The sequence below is a fragment of the Odocoileus virginianus genome, chromosome 9 (assembly GCF_023699985.2).
Source record: "Odocoileus virginianus isolate 20LAN1187 ecotype Illinois chromosome 9, Ovbor_1.2, whole genome shotgun sequence".
Lineage (NCBI taxonomy): Eukaryota > Metazoa > Chordata > Mammalia > Artiodactyla > Cervidae > Odocoileus > Odocoileus virginianus.
Genome location: NC_069682.1, coordinates 62,117,989 through 62,139,757, shown reverse-complemented (window position 1 = coordinate 62,139,757; position 21,769 = coordinate 62,117,989). Strand labels below are relative to the sequence as shown.

The window sequence follows — 21,769 nt, the reverse complement described above, 5'->3', positions numbered from 1 at the left end:
CAACTCCAAGACTATTTTTTCCCATCACATCCTGTCACTTCTAGTGAGGGGAAAAGGAGAGGAGAGAAAGGACAGGGAAGAAATGATCTCATCAACTGATGCTTCCTGAACACTTCTGCACAAGGCACTCTGCAGACAATTCAAACTGAGCCTGAGGATGGAACAATGGCAAGAGAGGCACATCTTAAAATAAGGCCTCTTTACTCTTTCCAGGTGAGACTTGAGGGAAGCATTGGATGGGGGAGAAGTTGAAACTGTTGACTAATTGCGGATACCTGCATCACCAAGGAAGCAGATTTGCTAGGTTCTCCTTTCTGCCCCACTGTGAGGACCCTAGCTGCAGATTGGAGGAGATACTGATGCCAGAACTGACAGCTCCTATAAATAGGAGAAAGAGCTGTTTTCCCCTCTTATATATCAAGGAGATATACAATCTTGCTCTCAAATCTCACAGCCAGCAAAAGCTTCAAAGAAATCCACTGCAGTGTTTTCCTTAATTAATTGGACAATTTGGGTATGTGAGAGAAAACAGAAAAACATCTGGGGGAAAAACATGAACCATGTCACAGTTTGTTTTTTCCCTAAATCACCCTGATTGACTTGTAATCTCCCTGAATCCTACAGCAGCAGACACTGCAACTCCGCCGGGTATCACACTGCTTGTCAGTTCTGTGAACTGCCTCGCCACTTTCAATTGCTTACCGCTGCCGTCTCTGCATTATTTTCCCTCCCTTTCCTGGATTCTTCGTTCTGTTACCAGAGTCGGCTGTCTGGAAGATGGTGGGGACAATGTGTGCATGCTCAGTTGCTCAGTCGTATCCGACTCTTTGCAACGCCATAGACTGTAGCCCGCCAGGCTCCTCTGTCCATGGGATTTTTCAGGCAAGAATACTGGAGTGGGTTGCCATTTCCTTCTCTGGGGGATCTTCCCGACCCAGGGGTCAAACCCGTGTCTCCTGTGTTTCCTGCGTTGACAGGAGGATTCTTTACCACTGAGCCAGACAGTAAGCAACACACTCAAATTCCAGAACTAGATGGTTACTGGTAATGGGTCTGCCTGGAGAAAATCTTTTTTCCTTGCTACAAAAATCTAACTTCTAACAAACAGCCTTATTAAGCTTGCAAAGTGTGAAACTTTATGTTTAGCTGGGTTAAATGCAATTTTATCTGATTGCAGGAGGGTCAAAGCAGTCAAAATACAGTTAGCTGAGAAAACCCACAGAAAAATATTTATATTATGCACAGCACAGGATATCATCTAGTAAGAAGCACAAATTAGCATTCTGTCCCTCTACACTCTTGGGTCTACCGCCTTCACACCTATTTTTTTGGACTTGTGACTAACTCTGAAACTAAAAACAAATTCTTCTTAGGGATTAAAGCATCAGCTACAGCAACACAGGCCTTGGAAATCGTGACTGTCTTAAGTCTGACGTTTTCTGATAAGTCATTGGCTATTTCCAATTGTTAGCATATCTGCCAAACAATATCCCACCAGATTCTACCGAGACGAAGTTCGGGGCAAAGTCAGTCGTATTTCCCACTTGTGCAGACAGGGTAGATACAAGAGAAAAGGAGGAAATAAGAAAGGGACAGATGAGCAGAGATGAGAGGGTTGGAAGGATTCTTTTTCTATCTTCCACAATCTGCCAACAAGGTTTCTTGAGTTTGACTGGGGTTCTTCTGCTGACTATGAGTTCTGGAAATTTCATACTTAAAAAACAATAATAAACCCTCTCCCCCACCCCTACATACACACCCACTGAATCTTGACCAAGCAATAAGTTTTGAAGATACACGCGGTAATATGGTTATAACGCAAAATTTAGGCCTGCTGCAACCTATCTCATATACAGACCTACTACTGTTATTGGTGCTTTACAGAAGCAGGAACTGAGTACAGAGAGGTTAGGTAACTTTTCCAAGGTAACACAGCTGGTAAGTGACAAAGCCACCACTTTGGCCCCTCCCCTGATGGGGAGTGCATCTCAGGAAAGACAAGCTTATAAAAAGATGCCTATAAGCCAATGTGACGAGTGCCAAGATGTACGAAGTAGTAGAGGAACACAAATTCTGCTGAGGTGATGAGTCTGAAAAAAGACTCAGGAGAGATGAGGTTTAAGTGAGGCTTCAAAGGACGAATAGGAGTATTCCAAATAGTCCAGGGGAAGCCAGGCTTGCCAAGCTGAAGGCAGATGTGAGCAAAGACATGGGATTGCCAAGTGCATGGCAAATTTTGGGGGCTAGTAAGTGGGAAAATGACTGTAATTTAATCATGACTCTCAAGGAGTCTTCTTTAGAGAGGCATGCCTGAGGAACTGTCATCAAAGCAAACAGTCTTGTGTTTCCACTCTTCAGGAAAGAGTCTATTTTCCAGGCTACCAAGTCAACTTGTTACAATGCACAAATATTCGCCTCTGTGTAAGTAATAGCAGTGGATGTAAACCAAATTTTAAATCCCGAAGATCCCTGAGAATGCCAGGACCACACTCTCTCCCCACAAATGTGCTGCTCTATTGCCTAGGACCTCCAGCTGGGAAAAAGACCAAGGCAATAACTGCAAACTGCACATCACAATAAATTCTGCTATATGCCCTCTAGCCTCCGCTCATGCAATTCCAGGCCTCTGATATTGGCCCCAAATTAAAACTACGAGGACAACTCAACCCTTATAATATGAGAATACTTATCAAACTTCTTCCTGAATGCAGCACAAGGGTAGGAAAACACAGATGAAGACCACCTACCAGTTCTGCTGTCTGACATTTACTGATGGCTCCTGACTGGCTGCAGATCAGCAAATAATATATGGGAGTCTAGAAATGTTCACTTGTTTGTGATTCATACCAGCCCCACCAGTATAAAGCTGTAAGAGTCAAAACCTTAAAAATAATTTAATAAAACAGAAACTAAACAAAACAAACAGAAAACCCCATACAGCAGCTACTTAATGGTTCCCCAGACTGAGGATGAACTGTTTCTTCCAAAACAAACAATAAAATCGGCAAGAGCCAGCTTTTGTTGGTGGGCCTGGCAATACAGAAGACACAAAGGGGGCTTTTGTGTGAACTGCTGTTTCTAGGTACGTTTTACAGGCAGCAGACCAGCTAGCTGTTCCTCTCTCATCTCCTCTATTCACAGAGGCAAAGGATGATAATTACCATCGGTCCAGGGACCAGGCAGGAAGGCTCGCTCAGGGCCACTGTAATTAACCTCTGGAAGGTAAGACTACACAAATGACACTGTGGGGACACAGAGAAGGAGCAAGTGCCACAGCCTTCCTTCAGATGCTCCTCTAAACAAAAGACACCCCGACGCCATCCTTTTCTTTCTGCACAGCAGTTCAAAGGAAAAATAAAGGTCCTGGATTCGACAAAAGTGGCAGTTCGCTCCAGGAAGGAGCTTGAAAGAAAAATGGATATAGAAATTTTCATCATACTCAGTCACAAATGGCCCTGCTGGACTCCAGCCTTTCTCTCTGTAAGAGACAGTCCTTCACATCCAGTGGGTTCACAACCCCTTCATTCACACCAAATGCCAGCTGTGAGTATGGCACATGGGAAATTTCTCATGTCAAGAAGCTCAAGAAAGAAGGGTGAGGAGGGGCTGGGCAGTGTAGCAATGGGGTCTCAGAATCATTTGGGGTCCCAGCCCCAGCCATTCTAATTCAGCAGGTCTTGGATGGTGCCAGAAAGTAGCCTAACCAAGCACCCCAGGTGCTTCTAACCCAAGTAGCTATACCGATCTTTGGTGAACTCTGCACACTGCAACAAAATCAGTGCTTAGGGCTTCCCCGGTGGCTCAGTGGTAAAGAATATGCCTGCCAATGCAGGAGACAGGGGTTTTGACCCCTGATCTGAGAGGATCTCACGTGACACAGAGCAACTAAGCCTGTGTGCCAGAATTGCTGAGCCTGAGCTCTAGAGCTCAGGAACTGCAACTACTGACACCACGGGCTAGGGAACCCACGCTCCAGAACAAGAGAAGTCACTGCAATGAGAAGCCTGAGCACTGCAACTAGAGAGCAGCCCCCATTCTCCACAACTAGAGAAAAGCCTGTGCAGCAGTGAAGAACCCACCACAGTAAAAAATCAGTAAATAAATAAACCTATTATAAAAAAGAAAAAACCCAAAAAACAAAACTGAAAACCCAGTCCTTACTAGCATTCTTAGCCAGAGAGAAAAGACCAGACAATAGAAAACAAGAGAAACGACAGAAACTTGATGAGTGAGATAGCTTGATGGGTTAGATAAGAGCTCCATAGGTGGTATCAGGGTAAGAGGCTGGACTGGCCCTGCCACTGGCCCTCTGGTGAGAGAGGGAAGCTGGTGCCAGGGGCCAGGATGGCAGAGGGGACCGCAATATGCTGGAGCTCATCTCTGCTGTTACAGGGGCTGGCTGAGTGAAGCGGGGGAAGGCTTCACTTCTGCAGCTGGGTTTCCTCAAGAGTAGAGTGGGCTGATGAGACTACATCAGTTCACCTCACATACAAACTCTTGCAAGTGGCTGCTGCCTGGAATAATAGCTGAGGAAGGCTCTGAAGCCTTGCCTAGGCTCCAAAAAACGGGACACAGAAATCAGCTGACCCTTACTTCTGCAGTCAAGGGCCACTACTCGGGCCAGGATAAGCTAAAAAGTGTTCTTGCTTTTAACATTCTCTGATTCTCTATCTGTAAAACAAGTAATAACGATACACCTGTCCTCACCAGTGCTTGGGAGTACAAAGCCTACAGCCCAGAGTAGAAAAGAAACTCTTTTCTGCAAAAACTCTTTATAGAAGAGGTCAGAAGCAACACGGTGAGAGCGGGCAAGCCGGAATTGGAGTCAAAGAGAACAGAGGTTCAAATCCCAGCCGTGTGACCACAGGCGGGTTTGTTTTGTCTCTCAAAGCCTGGAGTTCCATGGCTATAAATGGGAATAGTAGCAATAATACCCTTCTGAGGGGACACGGTGAAGATTAAATATAAGTGTGAAGGTCTGCCTACAGCAGATAGTCAATAAATGCTAGGACTCTATACCCCCTGGCCTAGTAACACTACCAAAGAATAAGGTACCCCACGGTTGCATTCTACTTTCATATTCTCCTTATTCAGTCCAGCCTTGCCACAGAGTGCTCTCTCTCCCTGGCACCCACCCTATGCCACTCACAGACACAATGGAGGGGATGGTGCGGACACCATATACACACTTGCAAAGCCCCAGACGGCCGGGCAACTTACCAGAGCATCAGTGAGCACTTCCGCGCCTTCTTCACTTTCGTGGAGGGTGTCTATGTCTGTTAATTCCTGAAGCAAATCAACCACCGCTATGGACACATGTGAAGAATGTTAAGGGTAACACACACATGTGAAACAATCAATGTGTAACAAATGAGGAATACAGACAACTTGAACTGCAGACATCCTAAAAAAGTGGGGCAATCAAATTGAACTGGGAAATCAAGAAAGATCTGCTAGAAGAAGACTGATCAGAAAAGAGGCAACTAAAAAGATGAGGGCAGGTAGGCTGGAAAACAAAACATCAGGAATACAGGCAGAAAGATTAGAATGTAAGAGGGTATATGAAGAGGAGAAGAAAGAGGATTAGGGAAGCAGGGAGGGGAGAAAATTATAACTAGAATCATATGAAGAAAATAATGTCTTGGAAGAATAACCTAACAGCTATGTGCAGGAAGCACTAAATAGCACTGTGAGGGTTGGGAGTGGGCAGATGTGGGTGTGGGGAAACATCAAGCCTGAAGGAGCAAAACCTGTTCTGAAGCTACCACACACAAAAGAGTCCATAAGTAAGACGATAAAGGTCTTATCAGGGCAGGGCAGTTTCAATACAAACTGGAAAAGAAAAAGATAATAAGAAAGATACAGGACCTATTAACAAGAATGACAGGACTTGCTCACTGCCAACTGATGTTACAGATATTTTATGAACACCTTTTGCTAAAAGAAAAATTATTCAAAGCTTTGTTTTTATTTATCTATAACTGACCAGTTGGCCATCATGAGTAAGCTTTCTGTGTTTTATCCTCTCGCACTTTAAAGTAATATTTGTGCAAAATATGGGTGTGCTATGAAATTCAATGTGTATGAAAAGAGAGAAAGTTTCTGGACAAAAGTCCTTCATGCTTATACAATCTTTATTAACAAAGTAACCAGAAAGCTTTTGACATAAAAGACCAGGTATCACAATTGACATATAGTAAACCAAAATACATAAACTGCATTAATTTTTTTAAAAAAGGGCTAATCAAACTAACCTCTAGAAATGCTGGGTGGTAGGAATTAGTAGTTCTCCCTTTCTAAACACTGCAGTACACACCATCATAATCATTAACATTTTAAAAAACTCATCATTATGCCAAGCACTGTGCTGCTGAATTCTCACAACAGCGTGATCCCTATTTTACAGACAGGAAACTGAAAGCTCAGAGTGGTTAAGTAACTTACCTAAAGGTCACTGCAATAGTAAGGGAGAATGTTAGGTTCATATGATTTCAAAAATAGTACCTCTGCCACTACTCTTCATATTAATGCAGAGGGCAATATTCACCAGGTTTAACTACAACTAAATTCCAGCTAATGACCCTACTACAATAACAGAGAAAAGGACTGTCATTTATTTCCATCATAAATTATTAAAGTTCCAGGAAAAAGGACAAAATGCTGACAACTCCCCCATCATTCTCTTCATCTAAAAAGCTCCCATACTGATTCTCTTGAACAGTTTTTATGTGAGATGTAAAAATATTATTATTTATCCACTTGTTTATTTAATAAGCATGATGACATTTCATCCATCTGTTCATCCAACCACAGTGGAGTCAAATGTCTACAGGATAAGGATGTGAATCAGGCACACAACAGGTACTATCCTTACATTCCCAACATCATGCCCCACTAAGTACTTACTAACCTGATACGTGATGATTATTAATTAAATATTAATCTCAAGAAACATGCGGGATATATGTGAAAAAACAGATGAAGAGTCACAGCAAACTCAAGGATGGAGCCATATCATATTTATCTTTGCTTCCTATCTTTAGTGAACCAAACTATCGCCAAATTATTAATACTATGGAATCTTGCTCAAGCTCCTTTTTTCCATATAGCTTAGCTGCCTCATCTGTAAAAAGGTGGTAATGATCTCTGCCCAGCCTATCTCACCCTGTAACTATAAGGAATAAACGACATCATGAAGGTCAGAGGGCAATTAAATCAAAGTACTGAGAAAACAGGAAAGCACTATAATAAATGTTGTTAGTCAATTCTTCCCACAGAATGGTCACATCTTCACTATTGACTTCATTTTTTTTAAAACTTTTAAAATCTAAAACTTAAGCTAACAACAACACAATCTTCCCTTTTTGGGTCACAATGGGTTGAAAATCTAATTTTGTATTTCAGCTATGCCACAGAAATTCAGATTGATCAAGTCCTTTTTCAGCCTCTAAGGTTTTATGGGACAGGCAGGTATCATATTTTTCTTTGATTATTCTTATACCATGCTCACAAATGGGTCACAGTAAACCCGGAGAAAAAAGGAAAAGAAAATTTGATAATGTGGTGGTTTCATATAGGAACAGAATAAATGTCTAACTCTTATCAAGAACAGCTGTTTCTTATAATGGTCCAGTGGATATTTCCTTGCCTACACTCCTGCCTCAGTTAAGAAATCAAACAAGAAACGAGTTACCAGCTACCAGGTCTGGCAAACAACTCAGCAATTCTAGCACTAACTGACTTTATGTAAATTCTCAACTTTCACCAAATAGCATTTCAGCAAGGCAGTAAATGAGTCCATAATTGTAATCGACTCCTGAGTAATATAATATGACCCATAAGATGGAGGTCATCTGAGGACCAGAAAGAAGAATAAGAAGCGAAACTAAAGACAGACAGATGAACTCTCAATCTTGATGAGAAAATTCAGCATGGTCTGCCACCCATCCAGCATTTTTTCACAAGCAGACTCTGGGCATGGGTGATAGGTTTTTCCACTGTAGTTACAATTTCATTTCACAAGGTAAAAGGCTCTCCTATCCAAGTGTAATAGGAAAACAGAGAGCCTGTCTCTCTGTGAATTACTAAAACACAGTTTGTGACAGCCTATTCTGCCAAGTCAGGCAGAAAGGCCACCCCATTCACTCCCTCAGACCTGCCCACTAGGGGGGCAATAAGCTAGTATAATAAGAAGTGAAGTAGAAAAGACCAGCTGGGCACAAAATGGTCCACAACCCAATGGCTTTTTACAAAAAGAGGGGTGTTGGCTTTTATTTTTTGGTTCTAGATACTTGTTTTTGGCCTGATCTCATAGAGTCTTAGGACAGAAACAGAGCATTAATTTCATTAATCTCCAATGAGATATGGCCATAGGAACAAGTTATTTAAAAAAAAGATAAAGAGGAATAAAATATATTAAGCAGATGGCTTAAAAAAAAAATCATTTCAAAAACGTGTCTTAAGAAAAATGACCAGTCTAGATTCACAGTATATAACTGATTTAATGGAACAAATCTGGGTGGGTTTTTTTTTTAAGCCTTTTTAAAATTTTATTCCTAGACTAGGACAATGCTTAGATATAGCTCAACTAATGCAGATGAATTTCTAAACAGACAAAATGGTCTTTTCCTCCTTTTACAGCAGTTGAAAAAGAACTACCCAGAATGAATCTAGACTCTTAATTTTATCCCAATCCTTAATCAAAATAACATGAGTGGGGGAAATGCTCTCATTCTACATTTATTAGGTACCCACTAAATGTTAGTGGGCACTATTATAGCACAGGGGAAATGTCCCAAGCAGGCCACAACCACCCTACCCTTCCAAAGACATGGAATTCACCTAAAACTCGTAAGCAAGATCAACAGTTGCATTAAGAGGTCCTTTTCCTAGACCACCATTTTGGTACTTTTCATCTAATCTGATTTATTTCAGAGCATATTGAAACGACTCCAAAAAACGAGTGGCTGGTTTATCAGTACAGATTATCAGGGAAGATGAACTATCAATGAGGAAAAGAAGTAAATTCTTTTCCATGTAATTTTGATTCTAAAAATATCAAGATGAGAATAGCTCCCAGCAAAACAACAGCTTGAGATACACAAGTCTTGTTAGACCGTGCTTGCAGGAAAGTACTGGACCCAAAGCCAACTCCCTTGTAGTCCAACTAGAAGAAAGTCCTGAGGAGGCGCAAGCCCTTCCCAGCCCTATTCCTGCTCATCAGCATGCGGGCTCGAACACAAGGCACCCCTTGTACACACCCCTCTGGGATAAGATGGTATGTTACAGTCACAGACTCAGATTGCTCAACTTCAACGAACCCTGCTGGTCTTAAAAAAAAAAAAACAAACCTGTCTGCTCTTTACTTTCCAGTTCCCACAGCAATTTTTCACAAAATCCAACAGGACAACTTTGCTGGACAAGTTTTCCTGGCTTACTAGGGTTTGAGAAAACTAAGCAGTGATTTAGAAAAGAATAGTGCTAACGACCACTCCCTATTTCAGACAAAGTAGCACTGCCTCATCAGCACCAATAATCCACTCTGCAACTAACAAAATGAATCCCCCCCTCCCTGCGCAGGAGCACGCAACCCACTGTACTGACGCCCTGAGTCAACAGTACAATTGTGCTGAGTGCTAAGTGGCTGCAGTCGTATCCAACTCTTTGCGACCCCGTGGGCCATAGCCCGCCAGGCTCCTCTGTCCATGGCATTCTCCAGGCAAGAATACTGGAGTGGGTTGCCATGCCCTCCTCCAGGGGATCTTCCTGATTCAAGGATGGAACCCACATCTCTATGTCTTCTCCATTGGCAAGTGGGTTTTTAACCACTAGCACCACCTGAGAAGCTCGCTCAGCAGTACAATGAGACCTCATTTTTCTGAATCACAAATGGGTGGAGAGAAAGCAGATTTGGAAAAAAAAAAATTGGGGTTTAGATTACTCAATAGTTTTTAAATTAAAGAGGGTATTTAGACGGAGGCAGTTGTCATGACTCTAAAAATAAATAAAGCCATGGACCTGATATCCATGTAAGTCTGAGGTGACTACATGGGCACATCAGCTCCCAGCATGTGAGGAATGGCAATCTCCATTGCCAAGGTAGACATTGTAAAAATACACTTGAAATGCACTCTAATCCCTAATCTATCAAAAGCTTACCCATCGCCAATGCCCAATTCTCTAATCACTGCCAAGCCAGAGATGATGTGTGTTTTCTCAGAACTCCAGTGTATTTTCTGTGCAAAACACTCCAAGGGTATTTACCACACAGCAAGGTGAGTGTTTTTGCTATCAACTGGAGTTATTATTTCTTGCCATCCTAACAGCACTCAACAGGGCTTATCATACAAAGGAGAAACCCAGTAAATGCCATGATCTGCCATAGAACTTTAGAAAGGATTTCACTGACTCATCCCTCAAGTTGAGAACACAGCAGATGACATGCAAAAATCAGATATTTATGGATTTCGTGCCTAGATTTTTTTTTTTTCTTTTGGTGATAGCAGCAGAGGTAGCCATCATCTGGGGTTCTATCTTCCTCTTGTTTCAGTCCTCCTTATTCCTTTAGGCAAATTGAGTAAACCTGGGCCACAGAACTGATTGTTTAGCATTACCTTAGGAAAATATTGATACCTTTAAATGTACCTTTGATTTCATTTTTCTGTAGAAATACTCCAAAAGGCTCACCAAAAAGGGCTCTAAACATGTTTAAGTGATTTACTTTAAAGGAAAAATTGTTTTTAAAAGCCCAGTTTCTGAAAGGCAACAGCTGTTGGATCCCACCTCGTGTTCCCTCCTAATGCATTCAGAGTGACTCTTCAATACTGCGTGAGGGGTGTGCCCCTCCCTCTCTCCCCCGCACCCCCAGGGGTGCTCTTCACAGACCAGAATTCCTCTCCACAGCCAACCAACGGCTGGGCGCCAGCCTCTCGAGGGGGGGAGATGAGGCCCAGAAGCACTGACAAGCCCTCCCCAGCAGCAGTGATGCAGAGCGCCAGAATAAACTCTGAAGCGGCTTCTCACGGTTGAAAGGACGAGGCACAAGCTGTTTTCTCACATCCTCTGCCTCTTAAGGTTACAACAGACCAGCCTCTGATCCAATTAAAATCCCTACAGTTTATGTTTTAGCAGAGAAGGACAAAGCAAAAATGACCTGTGCTTGCTGGGAACATAGCCAGCCATGTATGGCTGTGGTTGATAAATGAAGAGTTAAAAAAGATTAAAAATTTAAGTCATGACTGCCACGAAATTGTTTATTCATGGTAAGGTGTTTGGGGCAGTTACAGCTGTACAACAGTAAATTGTTAACAACCATTTCCTGAAGAAAAATTTCCATTATAGATCACAGATAAGACAGGAAACAGAGTGCAATGCTACTGGGAGATCAATGCTCCAACAGATCAAGAATGTGTTAGATGCAAGTCAAGACGGCTGACCCTTCCCGGAAACCACGCTCGAGAAAAATGGTACTATGAGGAGGATGACATTTACCCTAGTTGCTACATCTAATTAAAATTAGGTAATTTTTAAAATTTCAAGTGCACTTTAAATTTGATGTAGGGCATAATTAAAAAATCAGATTTTAAAAAATATCCTTAGGGCAGCAGGGTAAAGGTTAGCAGACAAGAGGGGAAAAAACAGTTTAGCTTTGAGAAAACAGGAGGGAAATGGCAGTCTGTCAAAGTTATTACAGGGGGACTTTTTTTTTTTTCTTTTTAAAGACCAGAACTTAACAACTTGGAACATCTGTGCCCTTGCCTTTCCCAAGTATGCCATGTCGAGCACACTTCTCGCGTCAGTCTTCTCCCCAGCAGGAACCAGGCTGGTGAATCAGCAAAATGTCAGTATCTTCAGAAAGCTGCCACTATTATTTTGAGTTGGCAGGAATAGAAAAAAGAAATCAGAGTTGTGTTTCCAGAAACAAAACAGGTGATGGCTGTATCAATACACAAGGTAATGGGTGACACTGCAACTCTGTCAGGGATGTAGTGAATCCTATAGGGAGGGACTCAAGGTTCACTAGAAAGGACACTGGACGGGAAACCAGGGGCCTGGGGTGTCAGCCTCCACCGCAACAGCCAGTGGTTCAACACCTGGATCTCAGACATGTTACTAACTAAATAAATAAGGCTCGGACGAAGTCATCTCTAAAATCCATTTTGATTCTGAAAATCTGCCCTTCTGTAGTTAAGCTGAAATGTGAAGTCACAATTAGAACTCTTGGTTGCTAACTCTGGGAGAGCCAGTTAGTATCCTAAATAGGATTTATGCTAGATATCCACTATGTTTACTGATGGATGCTGCTTGAGCATCAATGCAGCCTGCAGTTCCTGGGGGTTGAGCACAGTGCCTGATAAGCACTCAAAGCCATGTTTCTCCAATGAATTCAGGAGACCCAGATTGAGCTCACCCAAAATAAGCTAACTGACTAGGGGTTCTTGTACCACCCAGAACCGCCCAGTGAACCCTGGGGAATATTCTCATCAATCTGGAGACTGACAGAGAGATTCTCCAAACTGTCTAACATTACATCAAGTATCAGAAACGGCTTAAGATCACCCTTCAAGAAGCCTGAGTTAAAATTATTCACTGATTTATTTCTATGAGAATTATCAGGCAGGAAAGAACCTAGTCAGACATGCTCTCAGGAGAGAGATTACCACAAAGATGAAAATAACATGAAGCAGCAGCAGATCTCCCATGAATATCACTCAAGCAGACTAACTACATTTGTCTCTTACCTTCGGAAATCTGGATTCAAACAGAACAACTACTGGAAAAGAATTTGCTTTAATGACCATAGCCACGACCACAGGCACATCAAAAACCTTTTCCACTAAAGCGGTTTCGTATCTGATAGCAAAGACAAAGAATAGAAAAGTTTTGTAAGTCATGATTCAGCTTCAGCTAAAAGCAACATTTACTAAATACCTATTAAGTATCAGAAATTGCTTAGCACTCACATGAACTCCTTTAATCCTCTCAACAACACTGAAAGGCAAATGTTTATACACACACACACACACAGGATAGGACATGAGTCTGAGCAAATTCTGAGAAACAGTGAACAGGGAAGCCTGGAGCGCCTCAGTTCATGGGGTCTCAAAGAGTCAGACTGAGAAACTGAACAACAACGACAACACAGAGGAGCCTGGTGGGCTACAGCCCAGGGGGTCGCAAAGATTCAGACACGACCAAGTGAGCGCACACACATACACACACACACACACACACACATATATATTTTGAAATGCCACCCATGAATATACACAGTATCATACCCACAGAACAGTCTATAGCATTTACGTCTTGAAAACAAAGTGAGAAACTAAATTCACAATTTTTAGATCCTTCAATGATTTAATGTTCTATGCCCTTAAGATTGTTAGACCTTAAGGCACCCAAGTCTGGTTATGTCCCAGTAACATAACTCATCTGCTTTTTTTTTTTCCATTTATTTTTATTAGTCGGAGCTCATCTACTTTTGCAGACAAGAATACTAAGGGCTGGGGGTGGGGGGAGGACACCAAATTTCATACTAGAAATAAACCTGGGAGTCAAACCTAGATTGCCTATTTATGTCTAATGCTCAGTTAACAAACATTAAATGTCATGTGCACTCAGTCCTTTTTAAAGGAATTGGGAATATAGCAGTAGACAAAGTAGATAAAAATCCCTGTCTTCCTGGACAATAAATGTGAAACTAGAGGAAGGTTCATGGTCTCCTTTAGGCTCGGCTCCACTGGGCCATCTGTTAACAAAATGATGTCTAGATCAACAGATGCAAATCCTGCCTGGTCTTGCCTATATAATGGGCCCCCAAATCAAGATCCTGTAAAATTAATGCTGTTAGTATAAGAACAGACACATCACGATGAATTCTAATACTAATAAGAGCAAATAGGACAATTAAGGGTTGCCCAAGATTTATTAATAGATTAAAAGCCAGACTTCCAAACAAGTAAAAAGCAGCATGTTTCAAGAAGGGAGATAATTAGAACGGAAACAGAACACCAGACGTGACAGCAGACATCAGCAGAGACAAACAGGAGAAGAGAGTAAACAGCACTCCCCAGCCACGTCCGCCTTCCTACTGAGGACAGATCTGAAAGGATATCTGTATTATCATGTCCAAGCAGCCCGAGAAGAGACTGAACAGCATTCAGCTCTACCAGAAGGTGGTACAGGTCTGGCATGGTGGCCACCACGTGCATCTCCTGAATGATGTCATTGAGGTCCAGCTCAGATTCCATAAACCTAAGAAGGGAAAACAAGACAGCATCATTGCAGGGGAAGGGGTCCCATCAGTAGTGAGGAACAGACAGCAACATAATCCAGACAGAGAGACAATCTGTCAAAGCATCTTCAACAGACCAACCAAGAAGAATGCTCATCCAAACATCATACTGTCACACAATTTCCTTGGGAAATCGATTTCCTCATTACAAAAATCAATCTTGGATTCAGATCTGGTTACAGGGTTCCCCTTATCCTTGCAGTCACAAGTTCCCTTTCAGAGGCTCCGAAAGCATTCTGCCACATTCAGTAATCTATCTGCCCACCCATTCTGTGGACTGGTTACCATTACTCCTTGGAATGGCAATTCATTTTGTGGCCCTGAAGGTAGTCATCCTGCTAATCCAAAAAGGACTTCTCTTTCCTGTCACTTCAGATCAAGGGCCAATTATCCCCCTTATCCAAAGGAAAATACAGATTCTGCTACCATCCAGAAATACCTCCCCCCACCCCCCACCGCCCTTTCAAATGAGCTGATGAAGAGGAACATCCCAAAGTAAAGCAGATAAAGTCTGGCATTCCATAACCCCATACCTTAAGTAGCATAATACTTCACTCACATTTCCACACCTGAACCTTTCGGCCAACCTACACCCCAGCACTAAGAAAGAACTGCTTTGCATTCATCCCGCATGCCCTTCCCAAGAGTCTGACTTTGCAGAAATGCCCAATAAGCCTTTGATGAGCAGGACAGGAAAGTTTGTTCTGAGAAGACAATGAGCGAATCCATGTAAAGCAACTGAACAAGACCTGACTGAAAGGAATCAGTGGTTAAACAGACTCTGGAGCCAGACGGCCTGGCTCTGAACCTCACTTACCCACTTACTTAGCCTCTCTATGCCTCAGTTTCTTCATCTGTATAATAAATGGAATAATGAAGTTACCTATCTCATGCTGCTGCTGCTAAGTCGCTTCAGTCGTGTCTGACTCTGTGCGACCCCATAGACGGCAGCCCACCAGGCTCCCCCGTCCCTGGGATTCTCCAGGCAAGAACATTGGAGTGGGTTGCCATTTCCTTCTCCAAACCTATCTCATAGGCTACTGTAAAAAGTTAACGAACAAACACACATAAAGCACTTTAAAAATGTTTGGCATGCAAAAAGCACAATACGTTTGCTCTCATTTCCATTACTACAATTATTATTTATATCATGTCTATCTTCCCTTCTAGGATGTAAGCTTCTTAAAAACAGGAATTATAAGAATGGATACATGTATATGTATGGCTGAGTACCTTTGCTGTTCACCTGAAACCATCACAACATTGTTTTTTTTTTCTTTTTTCATCACAACATTGTTAATCAGCTATACTCCAATACAAAATAAAGTTTAATAAAAAATAAATAAAACACACCAAAAAAATCAGAAATTAGATCTTTTGTCTCTACATAGCCACAGATGCCTGCTAAAGAAAAGGAATACAAGCAGGGATTCTTGAAGTCATAAAGGACTCATCAACTAACAGATACCAAGGAACTGGGCAAACACCATCTCTCCAGAACTCAGGAGATTCTGCAAGAACAAAATCTAAGACTACCATTTTTAAAAACATGTCCATATTTTATACAATATCTTACCACTGTTTCTCTCCATTATTATATTTATTCATAACATTTATGCATATATATATATATTTTTCTAATGATAAAACATTACTTTTTCTAAAAAACTGGGAAAAGATAAGCCCTCAAAAAGTAAACAGAGATCTTAAAAATGGCAAAAATAAAGAAAAGTAAACAGAAATCATCTATAACCTTATTAACCAGAAATAACCACTGATAATACTCTGGTAAGATTAAGTCATCGTTCTCAACTCATAGCTTTCCCCCTACCCAAAAGCAGCCTACATAGTATACAGTTCTAAATACGATTTTTGCTTATTGTTGAAAGCATAGGCTGAACAATTCCTCTTATCATTAAACATTCTACAATAGGAAAAGTCAGTGTCCAGCACACCTGTCAGTCCTTCCTCTCCCATGGCAAAATCCCACACTAAGCACAGCATTGCCCCTGCTGAGCCCAGATAAGACTTCAGAATCCTTCTCAACACCATGTTTCAATGACAACAAATGATACTAAGATACATGTATTCATAATTTTGTAGTTAAGATAACTCCCAGGAAGGAAAGTACAAAGTCAAAGAATATGCATAACTTAACACGTTTTGATATATCTTGCCAGAAAGGTACCAATAGTGTATAAGTTTGTTTCCCCTCACCCTCTTCAAAAAAAGTATTATATATTTAAAATCCCCAATTTGAGATGGGAAATGCAACTTTTTTAAATTTTGCTTTTCTTATATCACAATGGTTAAAATTCAATTACCGTTTACTAGCTATCTGTATTTCTTCTTTGCCCATTTTTCTATCAGGGTGTTCATCTTATTTATTGATTTATAAGCACTCTATATATTAAAGAAATTAATCTCTGTCATACATTGCAAAAAAAAAAAGAAATATTTGCTCTTTAATTTGTACATTGTGCTTTTTGACATAAAGGTTTTTAATTAGGGAAATTTTTGCCACACAAACTCTATTTTACATGTATTCTCAGCAAGGTTTTCTCTATGCTAAGATCAGATATATTTTATGGTGTACTTTTATGTTTATACATTTTTAAATGTTTAGGAGTAATAAAACTAAGATTTATTTCAGAGTATAATATAGGGCAAAGATCTAATTTTATTTCTGCAAAGGTCTGGCCCATTGCCCCAGTACCATAATCTATCTTTTATCCACAGATTTGAAGAAATGCCACCTCTATCATACACTAAATTTTAATGCATACTCTAATCTGTTTATGGGCTTTTCACTCCATTTCATTGATTTGTCTGCAAATTCCTGAGCCAGGACCACACTTCCATAGTGTTACAGTATATTTTATGTCTGTTACTGCGAAACACTCCCATACTAGCCTTCTTTTTAAATGATCCCTGTCTGTTCTCAACTGTTTATTATTCCAAGTAAATTTTAAAATTATTTTTGTCAAGGCCCCCCGATACCATTTTTTCTAAAAAAGTCTCCTTCCACAGTGCTTACAAACAGATTATCTTTTAAATCACTAGTTCCCCATCACTTCAAGTGTAGAAGGCAAATCAGAATCATGACTTGGAAGAGCTGGTGCAGAATTCAAATATTCTATGGGGCAGTAGATCTATATAATCTTCTTTGCCTTACGTGGTAATTAAAAAAAAAATCTGATTTCTTGAGAGTAACTTGACAAAAGATTTTTACAGCTCACCAGGAAGAATTAGCAAGGGAGACTGGGCAGCTAGTAATAAACAAACCATGCTGAATACAAGGAAGCAATTGGGGGGATTTGAGTGATAATAAATGAATGAATGTCAGCCTGGAGAGACACTTCCAGTGTTACCCTTCAGAGCTCCATCCTTAAGTCTGTTTAGATCAACTATAGTATTTTACTGTTATTTTTTGACCCACGACTTGGGTGAAGATACATAAAAGGCAAACTTAACAAATGTCATATAACATAAAGCTTACAATGAACAATTACAGCTTACAGCTGACAGAATCAATTCAGAAAGTTCCTGACAGGAAATGATAACGGGTCAAATCTAACAGGAGGAAAATTACCTAGGATCCACATGGAGAATGCACTGAACCAGAAAGACAAGAATACATGGATCAGGAAAGACAGTATAGTAAGTGGAAAAAAGTGAAAAGTCACTCAGTTGTGTCCGACTCTGCAATCCCATGGACTGCAGTTCACCAGGCTCCTCTGTCCATAGTAAGTGGACATATGTGGGAAGGACTGGATGATTTTAAGTCAACAGTGATCACAACGCAGCTCAGACCATGAGAGCCCTGCCAGGACACAGACTACTCCTCAGTCCTCTCTGGACACCCAGCACTGGGCGCACTCCCTGCTCCACTGCTAAAATTTCGCAGGCACCTGCCAAAGGGAGAGGAGGAAAGCTGCTGCCTCAAATGCTACCATGGTTTTAGGCTGCTTAAAAGAAGAAAACAGATAGAGTTATGCTGACTGGATGGCCTAAAAGTTTGTGACATCTCCTATGGGAATCTACTTTGTGAGGGATGAAAGTGTAAGTCGCTCAGTCATGTCCAACTCTTTGCAACCCCATGGACTACAGAGTCCATGGAATTCTCCAGGCCAGAATACTGGAGTGGAGTTATGCAAACTAAATAACTTGGGGAAGCAACTGAGATCATAAGGAGTCTAACTACCCTCTCCCATGAGGATCTGTTGAAATTCTTTTTCATTCTGAGTTGAAATCTTAAGAGTCAGAGCTGTCAAATGATGAGATAGGTTTCTTTGGAAAGTTATCCCTTGTCACTGGGGGTAATTAATAAAGGGTGATATTTTTAAAAATCAATAATTAGAAGGGAGAAATAGACTTGTACTTTCCAGTCCCTTCCAACTTTGAAATTCCTCTTTCAAATATGCAATCCTAACCAAATATCTTTAAGTTTAGGAAGCCAGAAAATTATCAAAACAAAATAAAACCAGCAGAAAGTCAATTGTGAGCAGGGACATAGCATAAAAATACCACTGGGGTCCTGTGTTACAAGAGTAGTGTGATACAGTGAGAAATGCCTGGACTTGGGAATGAGACTGACCTGAGTCAGATCCAGCCTGTGTAACCATTAGCAGTGTCTTACTAAGTATTAATGGGTACATACTAGGTGTCCATATAACAGATAACAATCCCAGTTGCTGTCCTCACTGAACTCCTACCTTAGCACAAATATAAATAATCTATTGCAACCAATTAGTAGCAAGAATATCCAGCACTGCCCAAGAAAACTGCCCCTGGAACACAGAGCACCAGACTCCAACCTTGTCAAGGGAGACAGAGAATATTAAGTAACCTACTTCTAAAACTCAACTTCCTTAATCATTCTCTCTGAATTATAGTGAGGATTAAAAGAGATAATCAAGTTCCTATCAATTGTTGGTAGATAGTAGGTAATCAATGAATCTAGATTCCCTCAAGTTTGCTATGCTATAACAAAGAAAATTCTCTTTTTGCTGACAGAAGTACAAGCCGACTCATTTTTAAGCACAAGCTACAGTATTTGCAGATGGCTGTCTAGGGATTTAGGCATACCTTCAGCAACAGATGACTCACAGCTGGGGGAGAGGATCAAGTTAGAGGTCAATGGGAAAGCAATAGAGCAACATATTAAAACAGTACCCCAGGCTGAGATGGGGTCACTGATTCCATCTGGTATGATGGAGAATATTCTGCTAGCCTGCTCATGTACATTTGCTTCATATCAGCAGGATGTCCTCCTTCAACCACAAAAGTGAATTTTAGCAAGTGACCAGCAGTGTTCAAAAACATTATAAAAGCACCAAAACCAATGCATGCTCCTGCAATCACGAAACCAGCTATAAGTGCACAGAAAACACAATGTTTTCTTCACTCGGTTAAAAGCGTGGTCCTGGGACTGCAGGGTCCGCGTAGGTGGTGGTTGGGGATCCTTTCAGGGGTCTATAACATCAAAACTGTTTTTAGAATAACTCCAAAACATTATTTGCTTCTTTTACTCTCTTTGTCTCGGGAGTGTACAGGGGAGTTTTTCAGAGGACTATACAACATGTGATGCTACCACTGCCCTAATGGCTAGTGATATGTGTGCTTGAATATTCTAGAATCTTCTAAGATAAGCACTTTGGGGTACTCAACAATTTATGCGTGCAAAAGATGCCTGAGACTAAAAAATTCGAGGGCCACTAAACTTACTAAGGGCTTCCCTGGTGACTCAGAGGTTAAAGCGTCTGCCTCCAATGCAGGAGACCCAGGTTCGATCCCTGGGCTGGGAAGATCCCCTGGAGGAGGAAGATCTCCTTTAGTCCGTCCTAAAGGAGATCTGTCCTGGGTGTTCATTGGAAGGACTGATGCTGAAGCTGAAACTCCAATACTTTGGCCACCTGATGCGAAGAGTTGACTCATTGGAAAAGACCCTGATGCTGGGAGGGATTGGGGGCAGGAGGAGAAGGGGACGACAGAGGATGAGATGGTTGGATGGCATCACCGACTCGATGGACATGAGTTTGAGTAAACTCCAGGAGTTGGTGATGGACAGGGAGGCCTGGCGTGCTGTGATTCATGGGGTCGCAAAGAGTCAGACCCGACTGAGCGACTGAACTGAACTGAACTGAAACTAAATATTCTGCCCCTGCAAAAACGAAGAGAAAAACTACTAAAGGACTTACAGGTGAAATAGCACACTCCACTCTATGTGATGTTTGGGAGAAAGATCACACAGTGCAGAGCAGAGGCTGCATAAGGAGAATTGTCAATTGAATCTGAAACGCAGCCAAATGAAGAGAGGCATTTTTTGGTATGCAATCAAAATGACAATTGCATATATGGGAAAATAAATTTGAAATGTTTCTGATCTCAACCGGAAAGTTTCATTCAAATATGCTCTAGCAATTTTCATCTTAATTGCACCTCGCTGGTCTAGAGAATTATAAAAGACACTGCACCAGTAAGAATTCAAGAACTCAAGGTTAAAACACAATGTAGTTTCCTGACTGCTTTTGGACATAAAAAAAAAATGTTCTTTATGCATGATTTCAATTTGCAAATGTTCAGATTTAAAAACTAAAATAGTATATATATTGTCTGAATGGCAAACACTGTTGATATTTTTAAATAAAATAACATTTCCTTAAAACCAGTTCATGAATTGCAACAATGAATTCATGTGGTACCTAAGACACAGATGGTGAACAAAAGCTGCAGAAACCCACTGCTTTCAAGTATACCCACCAAATGGGCAAAGGCAATACTGGCATTTCAATAAGTAAACTGAGTTTCTTAAATTTCCAGTGTCATCAATCCGTGGCATAGCTGCCTCGTAATGTAGCCTTAGGTTCCAAAAAATGGGGATACAGTAAACATGACATCAACTGCATAAGACCACTCATGTTTACTGAGCACCTGCAGTATGGGAGGTACTGTGCTAGGTACTACAGAGACAAGCATACACAGTCCACCTAAAGGAGCAGAGCTGAACGCAGAAAGACCACTGAGTAAAGAAACAACAATAAAACAAATGGCAAAGATGTTAAGGCAGATCGAATTCATTACGGGCAAGAATGCAGGGAAGGAGACCTGCTGATGGGAGAACTAAAGGAGATGGTGGGGATTTGGCAATAGCTATCACCCAGGTGGCTCAGTGGTAACAAATTTGCCCGCAGTGCGGGAAACGCAGGAGATGCGGGTTTGATCCCTGGGTTGGGAAGATCCCCTAGAGGAGGAAGTGGGAGCCCACTCCTATCTTCTTGCCTGGAAAATCCCATGGATAGAGCCTGGCGGGCTACAGTTCATGGCGTAACAAAGAGTTAGACATGACTGTGCACACACGCACACATCAAAGTTTAAAATGCTCATGCCTTCAATCTGGGAATTCAATATTTAGATATGTATCCTAGAGAAACACATGTATGCCAAGACAAATGTACACAGAGGTTCACTACA

At 41.3% G+C, this 21,769-nt stretch overlaps 1 protein-coding gene and 1 non-coding gene across 2 annotated transcripts in view; one reads left to right on the top strand and one right to left on the bottom strand.

Annotated features, from left to right (window-relative positions):
• Nucleotides 1-21,769, bottom strand: part of CTNNBL1 (catenin beta like 1) — a 159,619-nt gene that overhangs the window by 100,422 nt on the left and 37,428 nt on the right. The window contains exons 4-5 of the mRNA XM_020892118.2: nt 14,117-14,256; nt 5,221-5,318 (exon numbers count right to left, since the gene is read on the bottom strand). Of these exons, the coding sequence (XP_020747777.1) occupies nt 5,221-5,318; nt 14,117-14,256 (238 nt within the window). The remainder of the gene's footprint in view (nt 1-5,220; nt 5,319-14,116; nt 14,257-21,769) is intronic.
• Nucleotides 20,032-20,103, top strand: TRNAW-CCA (transfer RNA tryptophan (anticodon CCA)). The gene has a single exon. It is a non-coding gene; the product is annotated as a tRNA-Trp (tRNA).